This window comes from Schistocerca piceifrons, chromosome 1 (assembly GCF_021461385.2).
Source record: "Schistocerca piceifrons isolate TAMUIC-IGC-003096 chromosome 1, iqSchPice1.1, whole genome shotgun sequence".
NCBI classification, from domain to species: Eukaryota; Metazoa; Arthropoda; class Insecta; order Orthoptera; family Acrididae; genus Schistocerca; species Schistocerca piceifrons.
The window spans coordinates 622,299,032-622,318,136 of NC_060138.1; the positions used below are offsets into that span (position 1 = coordinate 622,299,032).

Below are 19,105 nucleotides of genomic sequence, written 5' to 3' on the forward strand. Positions count from 1 at the left end.
ATCACATTGCCAACAAGAACTTGAGAAACAGGATCTTTTTAAGTACAAGAACTTCATAATCAGGACATTAATATTGGCAGGAGTTTAATTCTCAGAAACCAGGAAATTAGTATTACAATACAGCATTGGTCATTCAAATCTTTCTCAATTTGACAATAAGAAATATTCTGTCATCAGTAATTTTTCATACAAAATGTTTCTGGAAAAAGCAAATTCTTCTTCCAAAACAGGAGAAAAGGTTTCAGTTGAGATGCACTGATGTAAATAACTTTATGTGTATAGAAATTTTATGCGGTACATACTTTGTAGGCTTTTTAATTTCAACTAGCTGCACTTTTACAATCAGGAGACTGATAACTAAATACTAGATAATGAAGTTCAATGTGAAGTGTCTTTATAATAAAATTTTCACAGTTTCCTGAACATAATGTAACATTTTTAATAGACAGTATAAGAGGAAACTAAAGTGCTACTTGAATCATTATTTTGCACTTCTATTGATTTACGTTATATGTCTGCATTGTACTCATGTCAACACCAAAAAAAGGCTTGTATTAGTTGCAACCCATACTGATCAAAATAACTACTTATATATATAAAAACAAAGATGAGGTGACTTACCAAACGAAAGCGCTGGCAGGTCGATAGACACACAAACAAACAAAAACATACACACAAAATTCAAGGTTTCGCAACAAACTGTTGCCTCATCAGGAAAGAGGGAAGGAGAGGGGAAGACGAAAGGAAGTGGGTTTTAAGGGAGAGGGTAAGGAGTTATTCCAATCCCGGGAGCGGAAAGACTTACCTTAGGGGGAAAAAAGGACAGGTATACACTCGCACACACGCACATATCCATCCACACATACAGATACAAGCAGACATATTTAAGGACAAAGAGTTTTTAATACTGCCATGAAATACTGTGCCTTTACAGCAAGAAAATTAATAACCTTCTTGTTCGTGTCTCTCCCTTGTACAGAAACATCCTCAATTCCAGTAAAAATGTTGTCTTTCCTAAAATGTTGTCTTTCCTCGACTGACATCTCTGCCCAAACTCTTTGTCCTTAAATATGTCTGCTTGTGTCTGTATGTGTGGATGGATATGTGCATGTGTGCGAGTGTATACCTGTCCTTTTTTCCCCCTAAGGTAAGTCTTTCCGCTCCCGGGATTGGAATGACTCCTTACCCTCTCCCTTAAAACCCACTTCCTTTCGTCTTCCCCTCTCCTTCCCTCTTTCCTGATGAGGCAACAGTTTGTTGCGAAAGCTTGAATTTTGTGTGTATGTTTGTGTTTGTTTGGGTGTCTTATCGACCTGCCAGCGCTTTCGTTCGGTAAGTCACCTCATCTTTGTTTTTATATATAATTTTTCCCACGTGGAATGTTTCCTTCTATTATATTAACTACTTATATGTATATGGAAATGAGCATTTGGCGCCATTGGCCTGGAGGCCTCTTATTGGGCACTACTTATATATGATCACGTGTATCTCATAACTCATATACAAGTTCATATCAAGTGCTTTAGTAAATGTTGGTATCAACTACTATAAAAACTAAACTACTCCTGAACAGGCCATGAAGGCCCAACAGTACTGACCGGCCACTGTGTCATCCTCAGCTCATAGGTGTCACTGGACGCGGATACAGAGGGACATGTGGTCAGCACACCACTCTCCCGGCTGTATGTCAGTTTCCGAGACTGGAGCTGCTACTTTTCAATGAAGTAGCTCCTCAGTTTGCCTCACAAGGGCTGAGTGCACCCCACTTGCCAACAGCACTCAGCAGACCAGATGGTCAACCATCCAAAAGCTAGCCAAGCCCGACAGTGCTTAACTTAGGTGATCTGACGGGAACCAGTGTTATCACTGCGGCAAGGCCGTTGGCATCAACTACTATAGTAATGGAAATTAATCTCTGGATTAAATACATTTCAAGGTATACATGCCATTATCACAAGCAAAGATGAAGAGATAGGGAAAGAATATGAGGATACTGACCAGGTAGTTATGGGAGAATATGACAGCAGAAATGAGAAAAGAGAAAGAACAATTAAGCTTCGTTCAGCTAGTGATAGTGATAGTGAATACGCTGTCCAAAAACCGCAAGAGGAATTGGTATACATAGACTGGTTTGAGTTTGTTTATCGTTTGACCCAGGGATGGGAAAATTGAAGTTGGCTTATGTTGTGGTCAGGCAAAGATCCGGAAATTAGGATATTGGCTTTTAAGGATGAGAAGCATTTGAAATTATTTAATGCTGTAGATATTGTGGCAATGAATAATCCAGGTGATAGTTCAGAATTACATGAGTTTGAAATAAATAGGAATTTCAGGGAAGTCAACATGAATTGCTGCAGGAAAAATGGAAGGAAACAAAGAAGAAATGGTTGCTGGAAGGACTGATTCAGTGTATGGAAAAAACAAAACAACCTTCATCAGAATTAAAAACTAGAGTATCAATATTAAGAGTGGTATCACACCAGAAGGCACTAACTGTTGAACACTGATGGTAGTTCCCTGATGACTTATACTGATGACATTCTGTTTGGGTTGGGTGTGGTATGCTTGCGACCTGTGCATTTAGTCTGCTCATATAATTGTGTTGCAAAACATATAAAGATAAAAGTACCTGTGTTGGTCTGTACCTGTACCATTGATATACATATATTATGAACAGAATTGGTCCCAGTATTTTCTCCTGAGGAACACAAATGTTGTTATGATCGAAGTCTAATAATTTTTTCAGTAATATTTTAGCATAATCTGAAGTGTGGTCTGTCTCTACCTTTTGCACCCCAAATTCCCAAGTTTATTGCGTAGTATTTCATTATCAGCAGTTTCAAAAGCTTTCCGCAAGCCTAAAAATATACCTGTAACATAGTCATCCCTATCCAGTCATCAAGACCTTTCATAAATTCTGTTTTCTCATTGAAGCCAAACTATGCTTCGTTAAAGAGGTTGTAATTACTCAGCTAACTCATTAGTCAATCTTTCGTTATTGATTCATTTATTTTTGCATGTGGTGAGAGTAGGGAAACTGGCTTGTTATGTTCAAAACTTACCACATTATCTTCTTTATTAGAGGTACAGCTAGTGCGTGCTTTAGATTCTAAATACGTGACTTGAAAGACTAATTTTTTGTTAAAGGAGTTTTTATGCTGTCCATGCATGCCTTTAGAACAAAAATTGACACTTCATCTAGACCTGCTGACTGCTTATTTTATAATGTTATGGCTTGTTTTGCTGATTATGTTGTGATCTCTATGTGCAGGTAGATAATATCTTATTAGTGCATCTGATGTTTTTATATCTTTGCCATTTTCGCCTGACACATGAACTTTTATTCCTTTGTAGACTTATCATTGTTAATGGAATTAGTTCTGTGGTGCCTTTCCTTTACTCAAGTAATAAAACTTACCAGCAGAGAAATGCTCCTGTTGCAGCATAGAAAAAGTGAACATGTTCCTCTTGAAACGACTGTGACAGAAAAACATGGAACCAGCTGCCTCAATCCTATTTTAGTGTGTGAAGATAATCATACAAAAAAATACACTACATTCTAAATCGTTTTACCTAGTCACTCTTTCTGGTTAAGCCTGTGTAATAAGCATCGCCTTCATACTACCACTGTCTGTACATGTTTGTCTCCACTGCCTACTTTCTCTCGCATTGATTTACAGTATATCCCACTGCCACTGTTGTCTCTCTCACTGTCCCCTTTTGTCTTTTTTTTCCTACTGCATTGTCTGCTGAGAAAGTTTGAGGGGTCTGTCTAATTCCCCCCTCCCTATTCCCACATGTTCAAAATTTTGATCCGGAATGTGTACTCTCGTATAGCTGGGTGTGTTAAAGTTCACTGATTTGGGAAGATCCAGACCCGCCCCCTAATCCCCCCCCCCCCCAGCCTGTGTGTGGTCTCCACTCATCTATATTTTTCGTTTCGACTGTCTCTCCTGTCTCTTGCTTCCACTCCTTCTATAACCATCCATCCGTCTTTCTCGTTTACTGTCTATCACTGATCATCAATATCTCCTCTCTCTTTGGCTCCTACTGCTGTTGTCTTCATCCATCTCACTTTTTCTTCCTCTGCCACTGTTTCCCTCCCATCATCACATCCCCCCCCCCCCCCTCTCTCTCTCTCTCTCTCTCTCTCTCACACACACACACACACACACACACACACACACACACACACACACACACAGGCACTGTCTCCTCTTTCTTCCATTGTCACTGTCTCTCTGCTGGTATTGATATCTTTCAACATAAAAAGGCACAGATATGTTCACACACCAAAATGTTTGATGAGGAAGGTGGGATGTGGATTGAGACAGCTGGTTACCCACTTTTCTGTCAGTGTCTGTTAAATAGGAACATATTTGCCTCTTTTGTACCACAACAGGAACATTTTTCCACTGACACTCTTTTTTTCCCTGATGGAACAGGGTGTGCTGCTTATATAGAACAAACTGTATAGGTCAGTAAAGTTTTGACAGATTATTTATATTCTTTAATACATTTATATACTTTGACACATACAAACAACAAATAAGTATGCATAATATAAGGTTAACACAAAATTGTTTACTTTATATTTTTTTATGGAACTCGTCAATTGAAATTCATCGAAAATGCTGAGCTAATGGCTTTCTCTTAAAAGAGTAAAAATCTTATTAGAAATATTTTATTGACTTTGCAGTGTTTCCAGTTTTACATAATTTTTGGCTGTCATTTTAAGTTCTTTTCAGGCAAGTTAAGATCTTTCTTAGCACATTTTTTGTCACTACGGTACCACTTTGGGTATATTTGTGTAAGTGTGAAGTACCCATTATGCTGAGGCAACCCGCCACAAAGTTTTACTGGTGAAAAAATTTTGACCAAAAACATAGCGTTATATCCTCGGAACCCATGCAATGACCCTAGAACCCTGGAAGAAGTGTGTAAGCATCAAATTTTGACCCTATACTGTAAGATAGATACAGCATGCCTGTTATTATGATAGGTATATAAATGGTCACTAGGCCAAGGGCTTCCCAAAACAATTGACCCCTCATCTCCATGATCAATAGTACTGAAGCTATGCCTCTCTGAATAATCACATTTATTGTTGTTGTGGTGGTCTTCAGTCCAAAGACTGGTTCGATGCAGCTCTCTATGCTACTCTATCCTGTGCAAGCCTCTTCATCTCTTAGTACTACTGCAACCTACATCTTTCTGAATCTGCAGAGCGTATTCATCTCTTGGTCTCCCTTAATGGTTTTTACCCTCCATGCTTCCCACCAGTAATAAATTGGTGATCCCTTGATGCCTCAGATCGTGTCCTACCAACCGATGCCTTCTTCTAGTCAAGTTGTGCCACAAATTCCTCTTCTCCCTAATTCAGCACCTCCTCATTAGTTATGTGATCTATCTATCTAATCTTCAGCATTATTTTGTAGCACCACATTTCAAAGGCTTCTATTCTCTTCTTATCAAAACTGTTTATCGTCCATGTTTCACATCCATACGTGGCTACACCCAGTACAAATACTTTCAGAAAAAACTTCCAGACACTTAAATCTATACTCAATGTTAACAAATTTCTCCTCTTCAGAAATGGTTTTTTTGTGCCATCCCCCGTCTACATTTTGTATCCTCTCTACTTTGACCATCCTCAGGTATTTTGCTGCCCAAATAGAAAAACTCATCTACTACTTTAAGTGTCTCATTTTCTAACTAATTCTCGCAGCATCACCCAATTTAATTAAATTACATTCCATTATCCTCGTTTAGCTTTTGTCGATGTTAATTTTAAATCATCCTTTCTACTCACTGTCCGTTCCGTTCACCTGTTCTTCCAAGTCCTTTGCTGTCCCTGACAGAATTACAATGTCATTGGCAAACCTCAAGGTTTTTATTTCTTCTCCCTGGATTTTAATTCCTACTCCAAATTTTTCTTTGGTTTCCTTTACTGCTTGTTCAGTGTACAGATTGAATATTGGGGATAGGCTACAATCCTGTCTCACTCACTTCTCAACCATTGCTTCCCTTTTGTGCCCCTCGACTCTTAAAATTGCCTTCTGGTTTCTGCACAAATTGTAAATAGCCTTTTGGTCCACAGACTGATTCACTCCAAACTTTTTATGGGTCCATGAAATGTGTTTATTATCTGCATAATATCTTATTTTGTTCTACATGTTAATCAGCTCTTTGAAGAGAGTGCAGTTGCATCGAAGGTTTTACACTTGGAAAATGAAAAGGTAAAATGTATGGAATGAAGTTTTCAGTGTACAGAAATTTGATGGAGGTAATTTTCAGTTATGGAAATATCTAATGGAAATTATCTTCTGTGTTAAGAAATTGGTACTGGAAATTGTTGGTAGAAGTAAAGTAAGCCATTTGAACACACATCTGCACAGAATTTGTGGGATGAGCTTAATGCTAAAGCAGTACTTTTTATTTCACCTACTGCAAACTGTTCTTTTGGGAATTGTGGTAAATAGTATGTGGAATTGTCTTAAGATAATTCATGAACAGAGTTCTGAAATAAATAAATTTATATTGAAATAGAGGTTCATCATTTATAAAATGTTGCGCTGTGATATTACTGCACAACATATTAAGAAAGATGAAAGACTGCCCAGTCCCTTGCAGATGTTAGTGAACTAGTGAGTGATACGGAAAAGACTGCCAAAGGTTTAGATCAACTTCTGGCAAAGTATGAGTCTTTTGTTACTGCTTTGGGTTACTGTGATGAAAGCAAGCAGAATTTCGATAATTTGGCAGCAAGGTTACTCGAAGAAGAGCAATATCTGTCACAGATGAAGAAATGGCAATGTTGTTTGCTGCTGTTGTAAGGTTAAGCACAAAAAGGAGAAGTCAGTGTTTGCAAAGCAAGTTAAGCAAAAATCCTGTGAACAAGAATAATGTTGATCGCTGTTACTGTCACAAGAATGGGCATTATAAACCTGAGTGCAACAAGAGACTTCAAATTGTCAAGAGAAAGTACAGAAACTAAACCTCAAACTCTGAGTGCAGAAATTATAAACTTTTGGCTATTAATTGTGATAGTGTTTGGTTTGCTGACAGTGCTGCACACAAGGAATGGTTTTCGACATTTAAACTATTAGAGAAGTTTGAAGTGCCCATCCATATATGCGATAATTCAGTTGTCTATGCTGAAGTATTGATTAGTTAAGTTGAATGCACTAGTAAATTGTGTGAGGAAACCCTGTACACTGGAGGATACATCTGGTGTGAAGAAAGATCATATTCCATTGGAAGCAGCAGCAGCCAGTAAAGGTTTAAAATTCATATTCGGCAACAAGAAGATTGAGGGACATACTGAAAGGCCAGTGGTAATTGGTATAAAAGATGAAAAATTAGTGTTACAGAATGTTGTTTTATGTGGAAAATACTCGCAAAACACATTGTGCATTATCTGACATAGCTGTATTATGGCACAAGAGATTGGGACATTTAAACCATGAGAATTGGAAGACAATGGCTGACTGTGGTTTGATTCCAAATTTAAGATCAAGGGCTTAAAGCAATATATTTTTTTTGAGTCGTGTCAGTATGGTAAATTGCTTAGGGAGGAATTTAGATCAGATTTGTCAGCTCATGTCTGTACTGCAGGAAAATTTGTTCATCCGTATATTTTGTAAAGATGCCACTCAGATCATTAGGTGGAGCCAACTATTCTGCTGTTTTTAAAGACGAAGTTCAACAGACTGTGGAAAATGGAGATGTAGTCATGCAACATCAAGGTCTGTATGCTGCTGAGAATGTTACACAGGTGGAATGAATCCTAGAAACTGCAGTGAACTTCGTTTTCAAAATTATGGGAATTGCATAGCAGTCATTGATGAACCACAAACTCTCAGCAAAGTGGAAGCAGATGGTACTTCAGTGTAGTATAAAACTGTATTATGTGCAAAAGGATATTCCCAGAATTCTGGACTTGATTATGGAGAAACTTTTTCACCTATTAGGTATGAATTGATTGGCATTCTTTTGGCTTTAATTGAACAGTACAATATGGACATGAAATAGTTTGATGTGAAAACTGCATTTCTCAGATGGTTATTTGCAAGAAGATATTTTCATTTAATAGACTGTAGGTTTCATGAATGGTAATGCAGCCTTTATCTGCAAATTAAAGGAAAGCTTTTATGGACTGAAGCAGCCTTCAAGATATGTTTGAATCAAAATTTGTTCATTTTATAAAGTTTTTTTGGTTTGAAACAGCTTTATTCTTATATCTGTATGTTCACTGCTCAAGTTGATGGGCAAAAAATGCTTTAGCCATTTTTGTTGATGACGAACGAGTTCAGAGTATATCAGCCGCAGCTATAAACAAAATATTTGAATTCAGGTTTCATTTTGAAATGATGATCCTAGTACTTTGTAGGTTTGGAAATCAGGCAAGACAGTGAAACCAAAGAATTGTTTGTCTGTCAAGAGGGCTATATTAATTGCCTCTAAGAAAAACACGAATGACTGTAAGACTCGTGCAATATCTACTGATTACAGTTTACAGTTGTACTTGGGACAGTGGCCAGCTAATGAAGACAAAAAAGTCCATGGAATAGGTTCTCTTTCATGAGGCTGTAGGTGGGTTGATGTTTGCTGCCACAATGATAACACGTGACATAATATTTTCTGTAAGTCAAGTTAATGCTTTGTCAATAGTGCTGGACCTGAGCATTAAACTGGTTTTAAACGTATCCTAAAAACCTTCAAGGTACGAGAGACAAAGGTATTAAATACAGTGTAGCAGTCTTAAAACTCTTGTATTGTGAGATTCTGATTTTGCTGGAGATACTAATACTTACTGTTAAACAGTGCATTATTTCAGTATATTAGCCAGTGGGCCTGTTACTTGGACATCTCACAGGCAAATATGCATTACCAGATCTGCAATGGAAGCATACAGTGCAGCATCCAACACAGCTCCTGAAAACACAGTAATTTGTATGTTCTTACTAAAGCTTGGTGTCAACATGGAGCAACCAACTCAAAACTTTGTGGCCAATGGGAGTGCATTACAATTATTGAAAAATAATGAACATTACAAAACACACAAACTTAAAGTTTCATTCCAGGAGAGCTTCTGTAAAGTTTGGAAGGTAGGAGACGAGATACTGGCAGAAGTAAAGCTCTGAGTACCGGGCATGAGTTGTGCTTCGGTAGCTCAGATGGTAGAGCACTTGCCCGCGAAAGGCAAAGGTCCCGAGTTCGAGTCTCGGTCGGGCACACAGTTTTAATCTGCCAGGAAGTTTAAAGTTTCATTACTTCATGAGAATATTAATGTTTCCAGTCTTGTGTCGTATGTTAGGTCAGAAGATAGTTGGCACACAAAAGCCGTTTCAAAAGAAAAGTTTCAAACTAACAACACTTACAACATTTTCTGGTTCTGTGGATTTTCTATCAATCTACTTTCATCTTTAATTTGTGCGTTAATGTACTTGTCTACCTCTTCCAGTTTCTTGTTTTATGACACTTCATTCTATTTTACTTTTATTATTTTTATGCTGTACATCATTTTGTCATTGAATGGCTGTTTGCACCAAGCACTTCCCTCCTGTATATATTTTTGTACCTGTGAAAATAATTTAGGAACTTTGGACTGGTGCAGTGTTTTTCATAGATAACTGAGGTATTTGAGTCTCAAAGGACCTCCTAATAGCCACAGTTATCCATTCATTTTCATTAACTGCCGTTGTTGAAGTCGATCGACCCTTTCTTAAATGTTTCCTCAAGTATTAATTTGAATGATGTGTAGAATTTACAGAATTTCACATCTACCATTTTTTGCATATACATTTAATCATGTGTTTAGTTTGCCAATATCCTCTAAAAAGTTTGTTTCAGACTTAGAGAAGATTCTTTTGTAGGCCCGCAGTTTTGTAAGATTTTCCAAGCCTTCTTTAGCTTTATTGTGTGAGTGAAATAATGTGAGATGCTCTGCACGTGAAATGTGCTAAGCTCCATACTTCTGACTGCTCTTGTGCAGCTGTCTCATCAGAAAGGATTTCTGCTCCTATTCTTCCTTCCTCAGCCTTCCCCTCCCTGGCTACCCCCTGGGAGGAGGGCTTGTGGTGAAATACTTTCCCCATTACTTGTTTTGTTCCCGGACAGATGGGGAGACTTTAGCCGCCACCAAACCACTCTTTTTGTTGAACACGTAGAAGATAAGTTTGATGAAGGAGACTAACTCAGTAAGATGTGATCTCATTCTATATTGGTTGAAACCTCTTCTCCCAGTCAGTCAACCTATCTTTGTGTGTGTGAACACATCCTGGTGAGCAGCACTCCCCACCAGTCATTAAATATGACCCGGGGCATTATCTTCCATTCAGTGTGATGAGGACTGAGGACTAATGTGGCGTTCATTTCATCTGGCATTGATACCAGCACTTTCACTCTTGCTTTTGAGGGGGGATACTCTCCCGGAAAAAATCATGGTTATGGTTTAATGTTGTGAAGTGAAGCCCTATATCTGACCTCCCATACAGTCTTTCCATTAGCTCTGTTTTGGTCACACAAGTGTGGCTACCCTTTCCATGTGATGAGTTCTTGCACCCAACCGCCCAAGTACATGAACTGTTCCAGCTCACACTGTCTCACTTGTTGGGTTGACCAACCTATTAAAAAGGCAAATAAGATTCAGGAATTCAAAACTCTTGACAGTCTGTCTTTCTCCGAGGCTCAACAGAAACTCATCCATCTCAACCTGGTGTCTCTATCATCAACCTGGTGTCTCTATCATCAACCTTTGCTTCTGTTGCACCCTTTCTTCCTCTTGCCCTCCTCTTTCTCCTCCTACTCTTCCTCCTCCACCCTATCCCCCTTCCCTTTCTTCCTCCTGGGTGGTTCATGTTCACTCCCATCATGGAACTGTTTCTTTTCCTCGGCCATAGAGAAAACCTTCTTCTTTGGCACCTGCTGGGTTCCCTTGATAACCCCCCACCTCTACATCTCGAGGACAAGAAGTGTACTAGTTCAAGTAGGACACTGGACCCACACGCTGTGGGCCTCTAAGCTGCTTGTTCTCTCTCATGTCCACATAGTGCTGTGACTTGCTCTCTTCCCCAATCACACCTCCTTTCACCCTGCAAAGAAGAAGAATAAGATGATGAAGATGTGTAAGTTGTTGGACGAGGTCTCCCAAGCATCCCAGGGGGCATTGCCCACTCCCTCTCAATCAGGACTTGCTGACAGGTTGGTCACATTGGCTACTGGCAAGCTACATCTTGAGATCAGTATTCTATCACCAGACCTTCGATCAGTATTATGCCATTAATTTCAAAGTATTTAGAATAAGGAGTGGCATACTCTGACTTCGCGAAACAAACTGTGGGCAATAAAGGAGACCACAAATTTGTGGATGTCCTCCATGTGGACCTCTCACAAGGACTCCACCACCCTTTGCCGCTCCGCATCCCTCATACTTGACTGATGGTCATCTCCTCCAGTGTGAAGATCTGCCCCACTGTCAGTGTATTGCTTGTTTGATGGTGGTCCACTTCTGCTGGACTGTCCTAACCTCGCCATCCTAAGATGGAATCTCAGTCTTCCCGACTCTCGCATTCGGGAGGATGATGGTTCAATCCCGCATCCGGCCATCCTGATTTAGGTCTTCCGTGATTTCCCTATATCACTTCAGGCAATTGCTGGGATGATTCCTTTGAAAGGGCACGGCCGACTTCCTTTTCCATCTGTCCCTAACCCAATGAGATAGATGGCCTCGCTGTGTGGTCTCTTCCACCAAATCAACCCAACTCTTCCTGACTCACTATCCTGATGTTAGCATACAATGCCTTGGTGACTGACCTGGTGTTAAGGTTTATTCATGAAGGCGGTTTGGCTCATATAGGGGATGGCAAGATGCCCTGTTGCCTCCACTGCTCCTACCGGGTAGTGGCTATCTGGGCTTGGTGGTCTGTCCCAGTCCTCACCTTACCCATTCTTTTGCTCCTCTTCCCATTATTGTGTTTTCTGCCTCACTTGTCGTTCTTACTCTGTTTTCCTGTGCTGCACCTGCCATGGCCGTGTCGCTAGTCTTTATTGTGTGTTGTTGGCTGGGGTGCCTCTAGTAAGTGGCGGGGGAGTGGGGATGGTGGTGAGGGGTCCCATCACAGTTTCTGCCTTTGAGTGCCTCCTGCTGCTTCCTGGATGGGGCACCTTACCAGCATTTCTTCCTTTTCCCCATTTTTCTTCTTTGTTTCTTTACCTAGGCTTTGTTGACCTTTGATAGACCTTGAGGTTTTCTTTCCTTGGATTTCACACAGTAGGCTCTTCTTTCATGCATAGTTTTGTTGCCTTGCCTAAAGTTGCTACGCACCAAATGGCGGAGATGCCGAGTTGCAAATAGACGCAACAAGAAGACTCACGATATAAGCTTTCGGCCAACAACAAAATAGACAACAGACATGCTCATGCAGCTGAAATGTGGCTAAGTGTGGCTTCAGTTGCCAGAGGCAGCAGTAATATATATATATATATGTATGTGTTTGTTTGTGTTTCTATCGACCTGCCAGCGCTTTTGTATGATAAGTCACATCATCTTTGTTTTTTATATATGAATTAATAGAGAGAAACATTCCACGTGGGAAAAATATATCTAAAAAGAAAGATGATGAAACTTACCAGACAAAAGCGCTGGCAGGTCGATAGACACACAAACAAACACAAACATACACACAAAATTCTAGCTTTCGCAACCAATGGTTGCCTCGTCAGGAAAGAGGGAAGGAGAAGGAAAGACAAAAGGATATGGGTTTTAAGGGAGAGGGTAAGGAGTCATTCCAATCCCGGGAGCGGAAAGACTTACCTTAGGGGGAAAAAAGGACAGGTATACACTCGCGCACACACACACATATCCATCCACACATACACAGACATAAGCAGACATTTGCTTATGTCTGCTTATGTCTGTGTATGTGTGGATGGATATGTGTGTGTGTGCGCGAGTGTATACCTGTCCTTTTTTCCCCCTAAGGTAAGTCTTTCCGCTCCCGGGATTGGAATGACTCCTTACCCTCTCCCTTAAAACCCATATCCTTTTGTCTTTCCTTCTCCTTCCCTCTTTCCTGACGAGGCAACCATTGGTTGCGAAAGCTAGAATTTTGTGTGTATGTTTGTGTTTGTTTGTGTGTCTATCGACCTGCCAGCGCTTTTGTCTGGTAAGTTTCATCATCTTTCTTTTTAGATATATTGTTTTATATATATATATATATATATATATATGTGTGTGTGTGTGTGTGTGTGTGTGTGTGTGTGTGTGTGTGTGTGTGTGTGTGTGTCATCTATTTTCAACAAAGGCCTCGTCGGCCAAAGGCTTGTATTGTGACAGTCTTTTTGTTGTGCCTATCTGTGACTCAACTTTATCTATTTGGTTGTTTCATTTTGTATTCCCATATATTTTTATCTTCAGGTATTTGTGTGTCTGAAGCCCCATTGTGAGATTCATCATTTAGTCAAAAAGTGTCACAGTTTTGTACTTTATGAAGTGCACAGTGTTACATTTCTCAAAAAATTAAATGCTTTTCAAAATTTAATCCTAGATGTGGTACCAGGGGTGAGCAAATGTTAGTGTAAAATGATGGGCAGTATGATTCAGTATTTACAGTAATTATACAATCAAAAACTAGTGTAAAGTATTGACAGTACATTTTTAAGACTGCTTTTTATGTAATAAATAAATAAATAAACAAACATATTGAAGATTGGATCTCTATTTTATGAACTTGTTATTTCATTGTGCTGACAAATCTACTACTATTCTTATTAATCTTATGTGCAGTTATGATAATTATTTGATGTTTCTGCTGTTTTTCAGTGCACTGGTTCTCCAAGCTTTATGTCAACACATCCTGGCATCTCCCATGACTGAAGCAGTAGAGATGTTCATCTTACCAGCCCTGGTTGATTTACCTCTGTTCCCATTCCGTGAGCTTCTTGATGCACTGAGAGATTGTGAAGGATTTGCTGAAGGAGAAGGCAGTGTCCAAAGATCTACATGGCTTCTTTTTTCTGTCTTATTACTTGAGAAGAAACATTTCAGTAAGATTTACATTTATAACAACACTTAGAAAATATTGCGATCTAAAATGTAGTTAACAGAAATTATTTATACCAAATAGCAAATCAAATTGTTTAGTTTTGATGCTGCCTTTGTTAAGCATTTAGATGATTGACAGCTTAATGTCTCTCTGAGGGCCAAAGTAGTATGCATGATAAAAATTGTAGTGAAATATAGTGTTCCAACATCGATAGTGGAAGTAGATTAGCGATGGAAGATTGAAGTAGATTCGCATTGAGCTGAGATTTGGGAAGATGATGAAATGGTTAAAAGTAATTACAATGTCAAATGAGAAGACTTTGTGTAAGTTGTGTATAATACATAATATGAAATGCATCAAACAAGATGAAGGGGATATCACTACTCAGCAACAGACAGACATTCCAAGAGAGCGAAGGTGAAGAAGGAAAGAATGGTAGTTAAGAAAGCTCCTTTTTCTTGCTGTGTGTGTGCCTGCCTCTCGAGAAATTTTAGAGTAACTGAAGGGGAATTTTTTGTTACTGTTATTATCTGAAGATCTGCTGTTCAGTGGGAACTAATTCATTGGGAAACAGTTGTGAAAACTTGGGACCTGTTGAACAAGGCGAGTAATTCCATGTCGAGTCAACACAGTGATTTCACTCCCCATCTCAGGTTTTGATGAAATTTGGCACAGTGCTAGTGTATGTATACATTAAGAAAAATACCTAATTGCATTAAAATATGTCAACCCCATGTTGGAAGCTGGCAAAAATCACCAAAAAATGCCCGTCTGCTTTGATTTAAAACTACTGTAGCAACTCTCCTAATTGAGCTAAATTTATAGGAGAGGTGTCATGTTGTAGCATTTTCACAAGATTTCCTATGATATACAATACAATATGGGTTTTGAGATGTTTTTCAAATTTAAGGGGAGACAGTGGCAGAAATAATGAAAAATTTACAAATTATTTTTATTTGCTTATTTGATAGTAAATATAATTGAGATTACTATCCCAAATTTTTTCCTTGAAATTCGAACTACAAATGGCATAAAAAAATTAAAACCCTAAGCAGTGTAATGCACCACACCCGCTTTTCAGTGTACCAAATGGAGGAAAAATTTTATTGCAGAATTTTGCCTGTCAACCTAGAAAATATAGCTTTAGAAGGCTGTGATTTTTTGTATCCATAACAGCAGTGTTGTAAAGAAGGCTGTGGAGCCATTTTCTGGTTCAATCAGTGTGGTATAGAATGCTGTGGAGTGTTATAAACAAGTTTTATGCTGTTCTGTGGAATTCGAGTGATGCTTGATTTATTGTGCCATTCTTTGTTCGAGGTTGAATCTGTTGATCCCTTTTTACAATGCCTAGGCCTGGTAAAGTATTTAAAAAATATAGTAAGTCCCATATTTCCAATATAAAGCGAAAAACTGACATTGAGGTTAGGATCGGGCCTGCAGATGCAAATATTAGCTTGTCTCCAAGTGCATCTAAAATAAAACTTGGGACAGGGATTGTGTCAGAAGAAACAAATGACTGAAATACAGGTTTCAGAATTATGGATCTGGAAATGGTGGCAGAAGCACTTAGAAAAGCCTGCAAGTGCTCTGTTCGTGGAGGAAATGTGGATTTGGTTGATGATGGTAAGAGAGAAGGTTTGGTTTGCACATTGCACATTTTGTGTCAAAACTGTGATGCTAATAGAATCTATGAATCCAATATGAGATTTGCTTATGGACTAAGATGTATAGGGATTGGAAGAGATGGTGGAAACCTTTTATGTGGTATTATGAACATGCCTGGTCCTCCCCTAAAATTTCCTGCAGTGAATACTGGTCTCCTCAATGCAGTTGCAGAAGTAAGTGAAGAGAGCATGAAAATGGCACTCCTGGGGGTAATTCAAGAAAATTATGAAGCAACTAATAGCAACGATATAGCAGTTTCCTGTGACAGTTCCTGGATGAAGAGGGGGCATACTTCACTGCATGGAGTTTCAACAATCATTAGTGTCAACACTGGAAAAGTATTAGAGGTGATGTCTAAATATTGTTCTGCATGTTCCTTGCACAAGAACTATATTGATGCAGGTAAAGAAACAGAATGGCAAAAAGCCCATAAAGCTGTTTGTAGCAGAAATTGTGCAGGCTCCAGTGGTGGGATGGAAGCTGCAGGTATGAAATTCATTTTCCATAGAGCTTTGCAAAAGTATAGAGTAAGATACGTTCAGTATTTAGGAGATGGAGACTCTAGTGCTTTCAAGGATGTAGTTGAAAGTCAGCCCTATGGAAAAGATTGCACTGTTGAGAAACTGGAGTACTTAGGCCATATTCAGACGAGGATGGGTGAATGACTCCGAAGACTTGTTGCAGAGAATAAAGGCAAGCTACTAGAGGATGGGAAGCCACTGGGAGGTAAAAGCAGACTAACAAAGAAGAGAATTGACAGCCTACAAGTCTGTTATGGTGCTGCAATTAGAAGTAACCTCACAAGCTTGGACAGTATGAGGAAAGCAGTATGGGCCATTTGGTTTCATTACTTGTCGACAGACGCTACACCTCAACATGGCCTCTCTTCTAATGAATGGTGCAAATTTTTGAAAAGTAAGGAAAGTGGGGAAGCTTATACCCATAAAAATAACCTTCCTCATGAGGTTTCAGTGGCCAATAAACAAACTTCACCAGAACTGCTAGAAAAATGTCTGCATGAGAAAACACAGAACCCAAATGAAAGTTTCAATGCTCTTATTTGGAAAATATGTCCAAAGACTGCGTTTGTTTCCAATTTGGTGGTGAAGATTTCTGCTTTGGAAGCTACAACAGTGTTTAATGATGGGAATGTGGCAAGACTTCACATCCTCAGCAAGTTGGGCTTTACATCTGGAGTCTTCACTGAGCACATACTGTAGATCATTGATAAGCAAAGAATCGCAAAGGCGGAGACTTCAGTCCAGAACATACAAAAAATTGCTAGGCAAAGGAGCAGAGAAGCTAAAAGAGCTGTAGAGGATGATGAGGAAGAAATGGAATATGGATACGGACAGTTTTAGCTAAGGTGTGATAGTTTGTTGTTTTTTTTACATCTCGTCCAAACTTTAAAATGATTTTTCTGCAACTTAAGGTTTTCTGCTTTCAGGAACACATATATCAGAAACTACTGGAAGGATTGCAATGAAATTTGGCACACCTATTTTTTTACTTTGAAGCAATATTTAAGTGGAACAAAATTTTAATCGAAATATTATACACAGTTTTGTGGTTGATAATATATTGAAAAGTTTGCTTATAAAAAATGTTCGAATCCAAAATATCACAGAAAAATAATAGCGTTAATTTACCAAAAAGTTAGTGCACTTCATTGTACACCTATTAGTCTAGATTATTTTACCATTAAAAAATTTGACTCAAAATTATGAAAAAGTGTACCTTAAAATAATAATGCAATAAAAAATTCAAAATTATCTCACTGCATTAGATTGTTATTAAAAATTCTGATTTTTTTTAAAAAAATCATATTAGATCTCTATACATAAGTGTGCAAAATTTCAATGAGATGGAACAAAAATGGCAAAGATATGGATTTATAAAAATATCAGTGCAAGACTGCCATTGTCTCCCCTTAAATGAAAATTTAAGTTTTTTAATTAATCAAATAGTGCATCTTAGAATTTTTGAAAAATTATACACAACACTTCACACTATTGTTAACTAATTCCCTAAGTATGAATATGAGATTGTCATGGGTTCACACCTTTATGAAATTTCAGAATTACATGTTTCATTAAGAATGATATTTTTGTAAAATTGATTGACTTAAGTAGAAAGCCAACTCACTGACATTAAACTACGAAAAGACTCACTATATGCAATTCAGAACTTGTAAGAGGTTTCCACCCAGCATATGTATAAAGTATGAAGAAGAGCAGATAGAAGAGGTTGGCAGTCTTAAATTCCTGCAATTACAACTTGATAATAAATTCAGTTGGGAGGAGCACACCACAGAACTGCAGAAACACCTTAACAAATCTGTATTTGCAATTCGAGTGTTAGCAGACATAGGTGACATAAAAATGAAAAAGCTTGCATACTTTGCCTACTTTCATTCCATGATGTCATATGGTATAATATTTTGGGGTAACTCTTCAAGTCAAACAAAAGTTTTCAGAGTCCAAAAGCATGTAATATGTATTATTTGTGGAGTAAATTCACAGACATCTTGTAGAAACCTCTTCAAAGAAGTGGGTATACTAACTACTGCCTCTCAGTATGTTTACTCCTTAATGAAATTTGTCCTAAATAATATATCTCTTTTTCAACAAACAGCTCGGTTCATACATACAATACCAGGAACAAAAATGATCTGCACAAGGACTTAAAAGCACTTACTTTAGTTCAAAAAGGGGTCCACTACTCAGGAACACTCGTCTTCAATAATTTGCCAGCAAACATAAAAAATTTAGTTACAAATAAAGATCAATTTAAAAGAAGCCTGAAAGACTTACTAGTGGCCAACTCCTTCTACTCCATTGACGAATTTTTTAATCGAAACAAATGATGTATTGTATTTACTCATACTATTAGTATTGTTATTTCAGTTTAAAAAATGATGTATTGTATATAATCATACTATTAGTATTGTTATTTCAGCTTAAAAAAAAGTGACAAGTTCCACATCCACGAGGATCTCCTCAGAATGGATTTATGGAATGAAAAACTAATCTAATCTAATCACAACTTTATTCTTAATGTATCTATGTACACATACAAATGTACTGTTAACACACACATTTGAAATGTCCCTTGTGAAACCTGATGCAAACAGTATCTTTTTAACAGCTTCATTTGTTTTTAGAGTATCATCCCCAGGAATTTGATGTGTTCTTCCTGTTGGTGTTACTGGGTTCACTTTGTAATGAACATCATTCACAAATACCCATAGAATATCGAGTTTTGCAGGATATGTGAAAGAATATGATGGGCCAGCTGGATGAAGGAAAGTAACTCAAGACATTCATGTTTTGTTAAAACATAAGCTAGCCAGTGTTTCTTGTCCCAGATGGCGATCACGTATCCGTAGCCAA

General features: G+C 38.3%; 1 protein-coding gene and 1 pseudogene across 5 annotated transcripts in view; one reads left to right on the plus strand and one right to left on the minus strand.

Moving 5' to 3' along the window:
* LOC124804441 (ubiquitin-protein ligase E3C) overlaps positions 1-19,105 on the plus strand; it is a 226,378-nt gene that overhangs the window by 63,021 nt on the left and 144,252 nt on the right. For all 5 annotated transcript variants that reach the window (XM_047264752.1, XM_047264754.1, XM_047264755.1 and 2 more), the window contains exon 6: positions 13,826-14,049. In XM_047264752.1, coding sequence (XP_047120708.1) covers positions 13,826-14,049 — 224 coding nt within the window. The remainder of the gene's footprint in view (positions 1-13,825; positions 14,050-19,105) is intronic.
* Positions 1,768-1,885, minus strand: LOC124728093 (annotated as a pseudogene).